At 37.9% G+C, this 15,046-nt stretch overlaps 3 protein-coding genes across 3 annotated transcripts in view; 2 read left to right on the plus strand and 1 right to left on the minus strand.

Moving 5' to 3' along the window:
* Window positions 1-43: 43 nt before the first annotated feature.
* On the minus strand, window positions 44-1,475 carry LOC140333258 (uncharacterized). Its single transcript, XM_072414808.1, has one exon. It carries the CDS (start codon window positions 1,285-1,287, stop codon window positions 718-720), a length of 570 nt encoding a protein of 189 aa, XP_072270909.1. The 5' UTR covers window positions 1,288-1,475; the 3' UTR covers window positions 44-717.
* Window positions 1,476-5,224: 3,749 nt separating this feature from the next.
* LOC140332485 (uncharacterized) lies at window positions 5,225-6,434 on the plus strand. Its single transcript, XM_072413731.1, has one exon. It carries the CDS (start codon window positions 5,469-5,471, stop codon window positions 6,036-6,038), a length of 570 nt encoding a protein of 189 aa, XP_072269832.1. The 5' UTR covers window positions 5,225-5,468; the 3' UTR covers window positions 6,039-6,434.
* A 3,077-nt stretch (window positions 6,435-9,511) lies between these two features.
* Window positions 9,512-15,046, plus strand: part of LOC140332422 (uncharacterized) — a 21,401-nt gene continuing 15,866 nt past the window's right edge. Inside the window, exons 1-4 of the mRNA XM_072413690.1 lie at window positions 9,512-9,742; window positions 11,361-11,947; window positions 14,086-14,215; window positions 14,532-14,626. Of these exons, the coding sequence (XP_072269791.1) occupies window positions 9,592-9,742; window positions 11,361-11,947; window positions 14,086-14,215; window positions 14,532-14,626 (963 nt within the window). The 5' untranslated portion in view covers window positions 9,512-9,591. The remainder of the gene's footprint in view (window positions 9,743-11,360; window positions 11,948-14,085; window positions 14,216-14,531; window positions 14,627-15,046) is intronic.

Consider the following 15,046-nt stretch of genomic DNA (forward strand, 5'->3'; position numbering starts at 1 on the left):
AACATTCAATTACAATACTACTGGGAAAAATACAACACAAAAAAATAATCAGTATATTTTATTAATGCAGCGGAATATGAATTGCTTTCATTTCTTTAATGAAAAGTTACATAATGTAAATATGATTAAGTATAGAATATCAAGTATCAATATCACAATAACATTCCTAAATTTAAAGATAATTTTAGAATGTAAATTGTTATGAAAAGGTGAGTTTTAGTCCATTAAAATGCTTTATGTCACAGTTTCAAACTTAGCCCCAAAATCACTGGAGGGGCTGTCGGCTGTCTCAAAAGTGCCTGGGACTGGTTTTAACATAAAGCAGATGCAAAAAATAGTTGTTATCCTTCATGTCAATATGTCTTTATAATTTATTTAAGGATGTTAGTTTTGAAGTTTGCATTAAAAGGGGTAACTCTAGCAAGTTATGTTATACTTAAACGGGTGTCATCAGGATTGAAGAGGAAGCACCACCTATGGTCCGAATGTATTCCATTATCCTTAATGGCTGTAATTAGCACTAATAAAAGTAATATTTGTCCCATTATTAACTGGGATTGAATCAATTCAAACGTCTTGAATTATCAAATCAGTGACTGAAAATGCCCGGGGTCACCAACAGGTGATACAAATTCATAACTGCAGAACTGGTGGACAAGTGCCCGGAGCACACGATTGAAGATATATTTGCGCTTGATTGAAGATATATTTTTCTGGCTAGTACAGCTTTCTTTTTTTGCACTCCTTTACAAAGTTGGTGAGGATCTCCAGGCCCTCCACCAGTCCATCACCACTGGTGGCACAACATCCCTGCACATGCCACTGATGTCCACTTAGACACCTCAAGCCCAACTCCTCCACTAGTTCACCTGGTCTTCTGGCACCAAAAACATCCTGCTTATTTGCCAGTACTAAAAACGGTACTCCTTTCATCTCATCAGCTTCCAGGATGGATTCTAGTTCTGACTGAGCCTCTTTGAATCGCTCAGGGTCAGCGCTATCCACCACAAAAATAAGGCCATCAGTGTTTTGAAAATAATGCTTCCAAAGGACACGGATCTTGTCCTGACCTCCCACATCCCATACAGTAAAAGTCACATTACGGATGGGTTCAACAGTCTCAACATTGAACCCAATAGTAGGAATTGTGCAGACTGCCTCATTCAGTTTTAGCTTGTATAGGAAGGTGGTCTTTCCAGCAGCATCCAGACCCAGCATTATGATCCGAGCGTTAGTGCCAGAGAAACTCATCACTGCTTGGTGAAGACGGCTTAGGAGGATACCCATTGATGCAGATGCAGTCAAATATGATTTGCTTTCTGTTATCCCTGTAGCTGTGCATGCTTCATGCTAACTAGACTGCTTTATATTCACAGTGCTATCATATGCCAAACCTCCTGTAGCCCAGGAACCAGAAAACAATTTCCTGGTTGCACTGTCACACAGTGTTGTGTTGGAAGATTCTTGTACAGTCTGTTCTGACAATGCCGGAATGAGAGCAGCACAGGAAGTGACCTCAGGATTAGAACAAAAACTTTGTTGCAATGTATTCTTAAAGTTATTTACACAATCATGCTTATTGTTTTTTTACTTCTACTTTTTCTTCTTCTTAAAAAAACCAATCATTTGGAGATTTAAGTTATAAAACAGAAAACCCTTGTTACATAAAGTAAACCTGTGTTCATACTACTAAAGTAAATTTATACTTTCATAACAAGTAGCAAATGTGCTTTAAAACAACCTTCATTCACCATTGTAGCAATAGGCATTATAGAGAAACTCATCTTCTCATTTTATAATTTTGGCAGTGGGTAGAAAACGTCTTTGCCTTTTACTTTCCGTGGTGATCAAAACCTTGGAAGCTTTTCAACCTAGCAGGTGACACAGAAATCCCTGGGATGTGGTATTTAAGTGACTCCTGGTCTTCACTAAAAACCCTTGCAAGAAGTAATGAGTCGGTAACCCTAGTGGCCACCGGACTACTTTGCTGCAGGGATTTCACCGGGTCGCAGCCTTCAGACTCCAGTGGAATCGGACTTTTTGATGTGGGGGTAGCTGGATAATGGGTAAAAGGAAGGCTGGGGTCTCAGTAGAAGCTGTGGAAGCTGTGGAAGCAAACTGATTGAGGTCAGCAAACAGGGTGGTTGGTTAGCTTAGAGGGGAAAGGGTTAAGGAGAGAAGGAAGGCTTAAGGAGGGGTCATGAAGGGGATTGGTCAGAAATTAAAGGGCTAGTGTAGGAAGGACAGGGTTTAGCGGGGACAGTTTTGGGGAAGAAAACGTTTCCCACCCGCCCTAGCAAGCAGAGGGTGACTGATTAGGGGGGAAGGGGCAAGGTCTGAGATACCCTGGTCATGTATGGGAAAGCAATGGCCCAGCCAGATTGGCGTTATTCTGTAAACATCAGAATCCAGAATGATTAGCGAGAGACAACTACCGGAAGCTGTTATGGGAGGCTTTGGTTACAAACCTTCTTGGTAAGTAATCAGTATTTTGGGGATTAAAGTTCTAAAACACTTCCTGTCCTAGCGCGACAGTGCTCATGTATACAGAAAAGTTAGCGAGGGTTGTCACCCTTAGGAAGGTGTGTTATTTCCAGAATGGCTAGAGGAAGATGATAACAGAGCAAAAGATGAAAAAAAAAAGAAAACTAATGCAGCCACCACATCTAAGGACCAGTAAGCTTCAGTATATTATCATTTTCATTCTTGGGTTTAGTTGGGCTTGGGTTTTATTATTAGAGTATATTAAAAATAATAATTATTATTTTTTAATAATATTATATTATTAATATTGATAATATAATAATATTTAATAATATAAATATTATTATTAAAAATAATAATAGATAAAGAAACTCTATCTAAGAATACATACTAATAGTACAGAGCGGCCCTGTATTATGTGTTCCTGTATAGTTCCAGTGTGAGTCTTACGGCTGGCTGCTCATGAATGACATATATACACATATTTATTTTAGTGTGTATATATTTCGTATACACCGATCATTGGTACACTATTTGCATCTAGGTATATCACTTCCCCTGGTGCACGTCACTTCCTGTATCGTTCATACGATTGCATCTACCATGTGTACAATATCTTTGAACGATCGTATCGTTATCTGCATGTACAGAATCGGCACTATACGATCGTTCAAAGATATTTACATGATCGTTGATCGTTCGTTTCTAAACAATGATTATTGGAAGTGTGCACATAGCTTTAGACTGCAATAGCTTGTCTTCATTAATTTGCATTTATAATTTTTTTTGTATTATTTTAATTTAATTATTATTATTCTGTTTTTAACACGTCATGAATTTTGTAAAACTGGTGTTGTAGTTGTCAGCTAGAGAAAATCCTTTGCAATAATATTCTTTTATGTGTGATGTCAATCTTGAACAAAAGAAAGGTATTTCCCTGTCACTGAGCTGTGTTGGAAGTTTTCTAGTAAACATGTTCCTCCAGCAAACTTTTTTATGTCTGACCCTGAAGTTATTTTCTCTTTTATAAGATCACTTCCTGTGCTTCTGTCATTATTGCCATTGTCACACAGGTCACCAAGAAATCTTCCAGTACAGGCAGCACAGATAGGAGGTTCTTGTATCAGGTTACTGGACATAAATGACATTTCTTATTAAAAGTAGATGTAACTGTAACTGAATTACATTTATTTTGCTAAAACACTGATATATTAGGGCATCTCCTGCAACCTTTTTGTAGTCTCTTCTTGCTGATTTGTATTCTCCTTTACAAGCACACAGGGACAGAACATTTTCACATACAACAGAAAGCATCTTAACAAGGACCTTCGGGGGAAAAAATGCAAGGTTTTATTTAATGAAAGCTGTAGATATGAAAAGATTTAAATATATGGTTTACAAAATTAGGGTCAGGAAAAAGTCAAATTTTCATTAAGTTTCCTCAATTCTGGCAGCTTTGGTCCACGGTATCTCTACAGCTGTTGCCAATCTTTGAAATAGTTTCTATTATGATCATCATGTTAATTGGCTGTATCCCTTGTACCAGGTGATATCCCTCATCCTTTATACATATTTCCTACATCATAAATAGGCAAAGGGGGGTTGCAAATCATAAAATTGCTGGCTGAAATAAGTGGGTTAGACTGCTATATCAAAGCAGCGGCTAAATGCATTTTACATTTAAAGCCCATCTTTGTCCAATTGGTAACTCAAGCAAGGTTCACTCACCTAAATCTGCAGTACAGGTCGCTTGACACTTTTCAGATGTGGGGGGGGGTCCCTAGTCCAGGGGTGCAGATGCACCCACACCAGATGCAGACGTGCTCTCATGCCTCACACTGGGTCTCTTCTGGATCCTGGTAAGACCCCACCACTAGACAGCCAACAGAATGTGTCTACGTCATCCAAGACAGCAGTCACCAACCAGTGGTCAGCGGCTCTCGCCACTGCGCCCTCCAGCAGGGTCAGGAGAAGGACACCACTTGGGGTGCACCGGCCAGAGCCGCGGACCATTGGTTTCCTGTATGGACACAACCCGCCTAGTCTCCCATAGCAGGCTCAGACCTGTGATGGGAGAATGAGCAGGTTCTGGCATCATGACGTCACTCTGGCAGAAGTTTCTTCCCTGTTGTGTGACACATGGCTTCCCGCGCATGCGTGGTCCGGATTCTGTGCATTTACTGGTCCAGAGTTTGAAAAAGTTTAGCGACCACTGATCCAAGACGTATACAACCAATTCTTCAGTCTAGGTTCCCTGGCAGGACCATTTCAGGATGCAATGGTTCCCTAATGCAACAATGCAGATGTGCTTACTCCGAGGAAGAGGAATCCTATGACCACATGGGACTGGATCACAAGAACAACCAGTGCCTTTGATCTGCCAGATAAAAGGTGTCATTTTTTGGTTTTTGGTTTATTTCTGCTTTAAATAAGGCATCAGGGAGCAGAAAAAATATGACACAGATTTTAACCCCTTACTAACTCAACAATAGCATATGTTTTAGCTGGGGTTACACTTCAGTTTCTGAAATTATATTTATTCATATTGGTAAAATCTGTTTACCTAACAGTGTGTATTCTCTTTGTACTGCCAGTACATTGGTCTGTGTAAAGAACTATCACATTACAATGTTGTTTTATGTCTTTGTGCCTTTCTAATGGTGTGTGTCTGATTTATTGAAGTGTTACTTTGCAATAAAGTTTTGTTGTGTTGTGAATGTTGTAGTGATGAGGTCACTTCCTGTGCTGCTGTCAGCTTCCTTATTGTCACATTAGGTTAACGAGGAATCTTCCAACACAGAGCAGAACTGCACAGCGAGCAGGAAATTCCTTTGTACGTCTCTGGTTGCTAGGCAATCTGAGATTGGCCGGTGAAGGAAAGGTGAGTATATATACAGCAATGGAGCTTACTAGCAGTATGCAATACCACAGACATAAGAGAAAACACATTCCTGTGCAGAACATTAGATTCTACATCTACAGATATGGGTTCCTTCCTCAGCAGCCTTTACCAGACTTTTATCAACCTGTCCGGCACCAAGGCTCGGATCCTAATGCTGGGTCTGGATGCTGCTGGAAAGACCACCGTCCTATACAAGCTGAAACTGAATGAGACCGTCTGTACAATCCCTACCGTAGGATTCAACGTTGAGACCCTGGAGCCCATCCGTAATGTGACATTTACCGTCTGGGATGTGGGAGGTCAGGACAAAATTCGCGCCCTTTGGAAACACTACTATGGCAATACCGATGGGCTGGTTTTCGTGGTGGACAGTGCTGACCCAGAAAGGTTTCTAGAAGCCAGGACAGAACTAAATGCCATTCTGGAGAATGATGAAATGAGAGGTGTGCCATTCCTGGTGATGGCCAACAAACAAGATCTCCCAGGTGCCAGGAAACCCATGGAGCTGGCAGAAGAGTTGGCACTGACAACGATAAAAGGTCATCCATGGCACATCCATGGGTGCTGTGCTGCCAATGGAGAAGGAATGGTGGAGGGGCTGGAGGTCCTCACCAACCTCGTAAAGCAGTTCCAGAAGAACAAGACAATCTGAGAGATCTAAATTCATGTTTATTCTTATAATCTTATATAAAGATGCTGGAACAGTACTCAGCAGAAACACTCTGCTATGAGCTTGTTCATCACCACCCAAGGAGAGGAGGAACTGTGCAAGTCAGCAGTCATCGTACTCCCAATGTAAGAATATCAAGAGAAAGGTTTTATAACTCCACTGAAGATATCAAGTAGAGAATTGTTTAAAGGACTGGCTGCAAAGGTTTAAGAAATTGTAGTTTAACATTTTTTATATTTCCGATTTTACAAGAAATGGTCTGTCAAGAAAGTGGAAAATGATTTATTCTCTTCCTACACATACAATGTTGATTGTTTAACATGTTTTATTTATGTTTCAAAAAGTATGTTTTAATTAAAAAAGATTTTTTTGTGTAAATTTTTGTTATATTATTTTAGTTATTACATTATATATATATATATATATATATATATATATATATATATGTGCATGTGTGTATATATATTTATATCATATATATTTATATATATATGTGTGTGTGTGTGTGTGTGTGTGTGTGTGTATATATATCTATATTGGTCTCTTGTGTAAATATATCTCTTATGTCAAGTGCCTAACAGAATAGCAGTCTGGAATTCTCTCCTAATACCCTATAATAACACTTAACAATAGAAAAGCAAAAGTGGCCAAGCAAATTTCAATCTAATGCTTTAAAACCTATACTGCCACTTTTAGATCAGCCAAAAACTGTGTAGCAAAAGAGATATATCAGAAAAAAGATACTTAATTTGTACATTATGGCAAGAAATTGTTAAACTACATAGATTTTGGTAAATGTAGATCAGATTATACCAGAATCAGATTGGCTAGTTTAACAAGTTTGTAAAGGGGGAGGTAAAGTAGGGAAGTTTATTTTGCTTCTGGGGAAATTCAATCTTTTTTGTCCAATTGACCACTGACAACAATGTTAAAAACCTAACATTATTAAAGCCGTGAATCTGACATTTACTGAGATATTTCCTGATTAGGAAGAAACTACCACCATTGAAACGCATAGACCTGGATGATTTTCTGCTATCCTCCAATGAGAACACTTGATCTGGGGGAACTCTGCATGAATATTTTGTACACTTTGTAGAGCCTTTCTGCTGTTGCATCTTAGGACAACAGACTTCATCAAGTAACTTGGTTGAATAATAATACAAATCTGTGTTTTAACCTATCTCAATCTAAACAAAAAAAAAATACACTTTTTATCATAACTAAACTTTTATCCTTTTAGTATATGGCTACTTTTAGTCTCTGTTTAACTGTGTAGTTGTCATGGCCCTGCAGACAACACTAGCTATAATATCAGTCACCAGGGCTTGAATTTTTTGGAACACACTGGTATCTATAACAGGTGTCAAGTGAGACATTACTTGAATGTAACATACAGTGGGCAAGTGCTGGTTTAATGATTTATTAATACTTAATAACCTGCAGCGATGACAAGCCCAGAGCATCCTCTGAAATCATCATCTTCACCACCAGTTTCACCGCAGACTTCCAATGGTGATCCTCTTCAGCCATTAAATGGCTGCATCAGAGTTAGATTATCTCCAGTTGCTGGCACTGTGTGGCACCACCACACAATGAGCCAAGCTTTACACTACATGGTACATGCACTGTACAGCATAAAGCCTAAACTAAAAAAGACACCAGGAGCCAGAGATTTTTCTTTTTTGACTAAAGAAACATTGCATGTCTTTTTTTTCAGTTAGTACTTCCTCCTGGTGACTTTTTGTTTTCTGAGTTTAGATTCTAAAAATCACTAATGCTTGAAATCACTAACTGGCTTGGACAAACACATCCCATGTTTATTACCTCAACACAAATGACATGAGTTTCAGTATTATAAGTGTCCTTAGAAAGATGTTTGCAATTATTCTCTAGGGCAGTGCAAAGTGCAGGGTGTAGTAACCCTTATCAGCAGGAAGACAAACCATAATTATTATAAACTGAAATCTGTTCAGTTGCTATGGAATATGAGACTGCACATAATCATTGCACTGTGCAGTCTTGTAGAATTAGAAGTCACTGGTTTATTAACTGTTAAATAAATAGCTTTTTAATCGAAATCACTATTCAGGCAAAGGTACAGACTCCTTTTATTGAAAGATTAATAGAGTAGTGAGGGGGCACAGCAAACGAAACAATGAGATTGTGTTGGGAGAGCTTTCAAGAAAACATATCACTGTTAGGGATGAGCGAGAATGCCTCAGGCATTCTCAGGAAAGTTTCCTCGAAGTTCTGATGGGTCTGCAAAATCTTGGCAAAATTTTGCGAAACCATCGGAAATCCAGGAAATTACTATAGGATTATACTAGAGGATTACCGTGGCTGCATTCATAAATACAGCCGTGGGAATCCTTCTGTCAGTGAGCGATCCCCAGGCACTACAGGTCAGAATGGGGGCAAGCCCTCGTTCTGACCTGCAGTGCCAGGGGATCTCTAGCTGAGGGGAGGATTCTCACGGCTCCATTTATAAAATTCAGCCGCGGAACTCCTCCTCTCAGAGTGAGTCACATGGCTTGCGTTTATAAATAAACGCGGCTGTGGGAAAAATCAGAGGATTTTTCCCACACTGGATTCATTCATGAGCAGCCAGCAAGATTCACACTGTGTTCCTGGATAGAGAAACTCTATCAAAGAACACATACTACAGGGCTCCAACAGCAATCGCTCCCCTGATTGCTGTTTCCACTCTGTATTATGTGTTCCTTGATAGAGTTTCTCTATCCAGGAACACAGGACTCTTGGATATAGAAACTCTATCAAAAATTTACAAAGGCCATTCTCACCTACATGTTTGGTAAGCAAGAACAGCCCAATTCGCCGCAAGACCAATTTTATTAAATGGGCAAACTGCATAGTCATTTTTATTTTATTAGGAAAGGGTTTGCTTCAGTTTTACCTATATATGATAACCAGCAATTTTTGAGGTGAACATACGTTTGAACTCCCCTGGGTGCTATTCACAATACTTATACTGTAAAAATACCTCTCAATCAAGGTTTTTCCTTAGGTGTGCTAGGGTTTTTTAAGCAATTAGCAGTAAAGAACTGATTCCCACACCTACACTAACCACCAACACAAGGGTACAAGTTTCAATTGTCCAATATAAGGAGTCACATGCACACCGGCCACTGATGTACAGTACTAATGATAAAAGACTTGGTGACTGCACAATTTATGATATTTTTATCGATTTACTGATTTTTTTTGTTTAAAATTCAAGTTACCCCTAGGATACACCCGGTTATATTTCCATCTTCTAGGAAACTTCCAGCCTATAGTTTATATATAGAAATGTATACAGTATAAACTACTTCAAGGAAAGGCTTTAACTCCACCACTGGCTGATGGAAGGTAAGCCTGAGGCGTGTACTAGAAATCTGAAAGATAAGAGCCCAGGTACCAAAGGTCACCGATGGAGTCATATTGTACCGCATACAGTCGGGGAAGAAGTCTTTTACTTGATATAAGATAGAACTGTGTATATCTGTTGAGACTCCTACAAACCTAACCTGCAATGGCAGGACTAGGCTGTAGGATCTTACTCTTAACTTTTTTTATAATGGAAGGTGTTATGCCACCTGGGCAAGCACAGTGGTTGATATTTGGTGGAAACAGAGGGAAGGAAACTGACACAGTTGAACCTGCTGAAGCTGCTGAAGATACAGGTAATGACAAGGACATTTAAAAATTAGTAATGATTGAATTTTTCAGCATTGCCTGAAATTGTCAACAATGGAGTTTTCCCTATTGTGCAAATATTGAGGTGTGCAGTAAACTATTAAAAGAAGATAAACATCATTTTCTATGGTCTACATAATCTAAGCTATGAAAGCAAATTTTAATAGTTCAATTAGAGATATATTAACTGTTGTTCAGTAATTGTATTAAATAGGGCCTCTCTTTAGTATTTGATATTTATTTTGAAAAGATTCTGGTAGTCTGAAGTACTCCTCACTCCGCCTAGCCCCAATGCCTAAAACTAAGGGACTCATGGTGGGATTTTTTTTATATGCTTTACACATTATTTATTGAAAATGCAGCAAGGAAAGTGAGAGTTTCTGCAGCATGTTCATTTGTGTCAAGGTCCAATGTTCTTAGCTTTTGGGCGGCATGATATAAATGCTAAAATTCCTTAAAGTTTAAATGGAATGGAAATGGAATTCATCAAAAACTTTTAAAAGTACTGCAAAACGGTAGATGCTGCCTATTTCCATTCCTGTCCCGACATAGTAGTTCACTGCATGGAACTGAAGTGGGGCTTATATAGCCCTCTGTATGCTGTTAGGTAAAAATGCCACCAGGGGGAAGAGGATGAAGGAGAAAAGCTAAGACAGACTGGCATTATAGACACTGTCCTATATTTAGCACTTTTGGCATTCAGTTTGAGAAGAACTAAACTCAAAACAGCAAAACATTTTTCATTCAATCCTGCAGGGCAGTCCAATCCCACGGGGGTGTCCTGCATTGGGTCCGGCGTCATCCCGGCATTCGTCCCGGAGCCTGCGCTCTGGGCGCCAACATCTTCTCTTCTTTTTCCTGTTCTTCATCCTACATCACACGACCCAGGCACGAGATCGGGTGATGTAGGATGAAAAAAAAAATTTGCGGATCTCACTGCACATGCGTGAGATCAGCAAATGTCAGGAGGCTTTGCGTTCCCATTCATTGAAGACCGATAATTAGGGGTTGGTGCTGCACACTTTTTTTTTTTTTAAAGGGCATTGCAAATAAAAAGGGTGTTGCAAATAAAAAAAACAAACAAACAGAGTTTTTACTTTACATAAGGGGATTCTCTACCCTTTTATGTAAAGTGAAAATTCTGAATTCAGGTATACTTTATTCAGCCTGCAGTGGGAGAGTTAAGAAATAGTTTTCCAACATCACAAACAGAAGTTTAAATTACACATTATAGACAAGAGCCTGCAGTGTACTAGACCACTACAAAAATATCTAGTTAAAAATTAAGGTACTTTACATGTACTGTGCAGGCTGTGCAGCTTTGGCTAAGCCCATTTACAAAAAAAAAAAAACATATAGAGGGTATGTTAGCATTTAAGAACAATCCCAATTAAATCCTTAATAAGAAAAATTGCAGATTGAATAGTGTGAATAAGTGAATAGTTAATATTATTATTTATAGGCTGTTCACTGACATTTATTATTAATTAGTATTAAATCTCATTATATAAAATATAATATAAAATATAATATATAAAATATTCAGTTTGTAATAAAGACTGGCCTGGCATTGTACACTTTACTTCTTAAACCATACCCTTCTAGATGAAGACATTGCAGAAGAAGACTTGGATGACATTAACCTTGAACATGAAACACCTGCTCATGGACTAGAATCAGCTAATCCTACAGAAATGCCAAATGATCCTAAAGATACAAGTAGCCCACTTGGGAATGTACAGCCAAGAGAACTGTCTACAACTAAAAGGGAAACAACACAAGGTATTAAGGCTCCTGTAGACCTTCCAGAGTCGATAGATCTTTTGGAGGAGAAGCAGGAGGAGGAAGAGGAGGAGGATGTACTAAATGTGTGGCATGTCACTTCTACAGTTAAAGCACAAGAACTAGAGATCACAGAGAAGATCACTCAACCTACTACTCATATCAAGACAACACAACCTACTACTCATATCAAGACAACACAACCTACTACTCATATCAAGACAACACAACCTACTACTCATATCAAGACAACACAACCTACTACTCATATCAAGACAACACAACCTACTACTCATATCAAGACAACACAACCTACTACTCATATCAAGACAACACAACCTACTACTCATATAGAGACAACTCAAGCATTACCATCTGAATCCCAAGAGAAAGAACATATCAGAATAGAGGTAACATTAAGTAAATATATTCAAACTATGTCCTTAAAGTGGAACTAAACCCTGGGGATACTCACCTGTCCCCATTCCACTACGGGCACCGCCATCGGCTGCCTTTTTCTCTTCCACATCTTGATTGGCTGTGCTGGGATGACATAACTCATTCAGACCCAGCAACCGCAAGGGAAGCCGGGATTGCCAACAAACACTGAGCTGTGAATGCTTGGGTGGTGATCAGGCAGCTAAGAATACTTATTGCAGAAGTGATATCGTCTGTTCCTTTCTACAATAAATACTTGTCCGATCACACATTTTTAAAGTGGAACTTAATTGCCCTGTGCCCAGTAGTAAAGCATTTCAATACCAACTCTTTATTGACACACACATTGCTTCCTTCAGAAGTTGCTAGTGGTTTAAAGATCTATAAGTAAATTCCACCCCTTAGAATTTTTTAGGTAATTGTAAGGGCGGAATTTTGAGCAAGGGTAATTTTTATCAGGGGTTCCTTGACAACTGAAAGTCATTTCAGGTTCCTTTATCTTAAGGATGTTGGAAAAGGATTTACAAAGCTGGAAGCATCTGGTTAAAGGCCAACTTTAAAGCCTGATGTGATCTTTGAGGATTGTAAGAATGAATACCTTCATATTAAAGGCATCTAGAAAGATCAGTGATTGCTTATTTTTAAGCTTCTTTACTCTTTGTTAACAATATGCAAACAGTTAAATGCTCATAGTTAGGGCACAGGTGCACACCAAGTAACCCACATTACCTTTTAAAAAGATGCCAAAAAAGTAAGAATTCATCATTTCAAATGTTAGCTATGCTTTAAATCTGCATATCTAAGTATTTCACATTAATTATTTTTAGCAGGTATAGCTTAAATCAGTCCATACACAAAAACACTATTTAAACACATTTAGATGTGTTAGTGGTGGCTTCATTTGTTTTCTAGACTTTGTTTAATTCATTTTAGAGTGGCTACAGTCACTGTACTGTAATGAGGAACGTAACCGTCTTGGGGTGATAGATGGACTAGTGGATTTGGAATCCAAAATTAAAGCCTAACACTATACTTTTTTGACAGTGACAGAAACTGTTTTTTTCCTTTTAGGATAAAGTTTTAACTAAATGAATAAAAGCTGACCATGTTAGCAAACCCTATAGGGTAAATGGTTTGCAGTAACATTCTAACTGCTAATTGCAGTTTATAGAACTGATGTTTGCTGGTAAAATTGTTTGTCATTTTAGTTTACTGCACAGGCATTGTAACGTATGCAGGATTAACAGGTATTCTCCTGTAAATATTTTGCAGAAAATGACTGTAACCCCCACATAAATTAGGTAAATTATATATAAATTATCCAGAAATCTAAAAAAGTCAGAGAAGTGACTTTCTCACTTTTTTTCTTGTTCTATATGACTTTAGATATGTAGAAACAGTCACAAAAACAGAAGGTACTGCTTTTCTGCAGATGTTGGTCTGATTACCTGTTCTGATCATTACTGTTCACTTATAAAAAAAATCACCATCTTTTAATGCACATTAGTTTAAACAATCCAGGTCAGTAATGCCAAACTTGCAATTCTATGGAGTGCTCACTAGCACTAAAACAATTTGTAACCCTGCGGGTAAATTCAGATGTATAGTGAGGTTGAGGTGAGTTCTGTTTTATCCAGGTTGAGTTTCAGGAATCGGTCAGACATCCATATATAGTATGTTGCATACCTGAATATTTGTTTCATTCTCACATAATAAGCCACTATATCTACTATACTTGGTGATGGTTTTTTATTTAACAGTAATACATTATTGTCTTATCTGCTGATTTATCAAATGTTAGCGTATTTTTCAACTTTTCAGATTTAGTGTTCTTTGTATTTGCATTGTATACATTTGCAGTACAATTGCTATCACACCCATTCACATGAAGATTTGCTTGCATTTACCTTCTAGCCTATGCAACAGTCATTACCTTTGCTTACATTTACCTTCATAGTTCATGTAACAGTTGGGACAAGACTGGCTGATATAAGAAGCAATGAATAAGAGGAGAGATGTACTGCATGGGCACAGAAGATATCCTTGTACAAATAGCTTTATATGTACATATATCATACAGAAACTAGTTATTGTTCTTTATCACAAATAGGCTAAAACAAAGGAACCTACTACTGTATTGCCATCTTCCACATCATCCACTACAATTTCAAGTGGTCTCCATAGAATTGTAAAAAATGAAGATTTTACCACTCAGAGGCCAACAAATGGAGGAGACAGTGGTGAGTGTGATACAAGTCTTTGACTTGTAAGTTTTTACTATTTATCTTAACATAAAAAATACCAAATAGTAAGGAAAGGGAAATATAAAGAATAGAGAAAAAAACAAACAGACACAAAGCCAATTGCAATCAATGGCAATGAAATACTTCAGCATATAGAGAAAACATCATGCATATACAATTTCCTATAGCATTGCTAGCATTGTCTATTAAATGACGGATGATATACTTTATCTACTTTTATTTTATTTTTTAATTGAGGCTTATGTTATGGTTTGTGGTTATAATGTGACCTCTAGGTTTTCCTTCTCTTCAGGATCTATACCAGCCACCAAACATGCAGAACCAACAATATTTGAAATATTTGAGGGTGTGCTTGGAACAGTTGAGGCTCAGACTAATTCTGGAAAGGTAAATTTATTACACAATACTTTTAATCAAAGAGATCAGGAGCTTCACGTTTATTTTGTTTGTAAAGCATCTGGCTTTATGATTAGCAAGTTATTAGTCGTGTTTTGAAGCTGAACTCCTGGCACAAAATCTTTATTCTAAATATATTTATTAAAAGTTATAAATTATATAAATGCACTAAACGTATAAATGCTAATATTGTAGTGATAAACAAAAAATCCACTCACTACATGATGCCTGCAGAAAACTACAGGAGGGGAATGACACAACATTATTAAATTAAGCTCCTGCAAGGAAGCAAAGTTTTACACTAAAATACTGCACAAAATAAACAAAAAACAGACAATAAATAAAAAATACACAAATCACACTGAGATTCCAATAAGACTACACATGACTAAGACAATATTTGCTTATCCC

This window comes from Pyxicephalus adspersus, chromosome 6, assembly GCF_032062135.1.
Source record: "Pyxicephalus adspersus chromosome 6, UCB_Pads_2.0, whole genome shotgun sequence".
Classification (NCBI taxonomy): domain Eukaryota; kingdom Metazoa; phylum Chordata; class Amphibia; order Anura; family Pyxicephalidae; genus Pyxicephalus; species Pyxicephalus adspersus.

What these genes read in the sequence shown, in the direction of transcription:
- LOC140333258 (XM_072414808.1), bottom strand. Translation starts at nt 1,287, where the DNA reads ATGGGTATCCTCCTAAGCCGTCTTCACCAAGCAGTGATGAGTTTCTCT.
- LOC140332485 (XM_072413731.1), top strand. Translation starts at nt 5,469, where the DNA reads ATGGGTTCCTTCCTCAGCAGCCTTTACCAGACTTTTATCAACCTGTCC.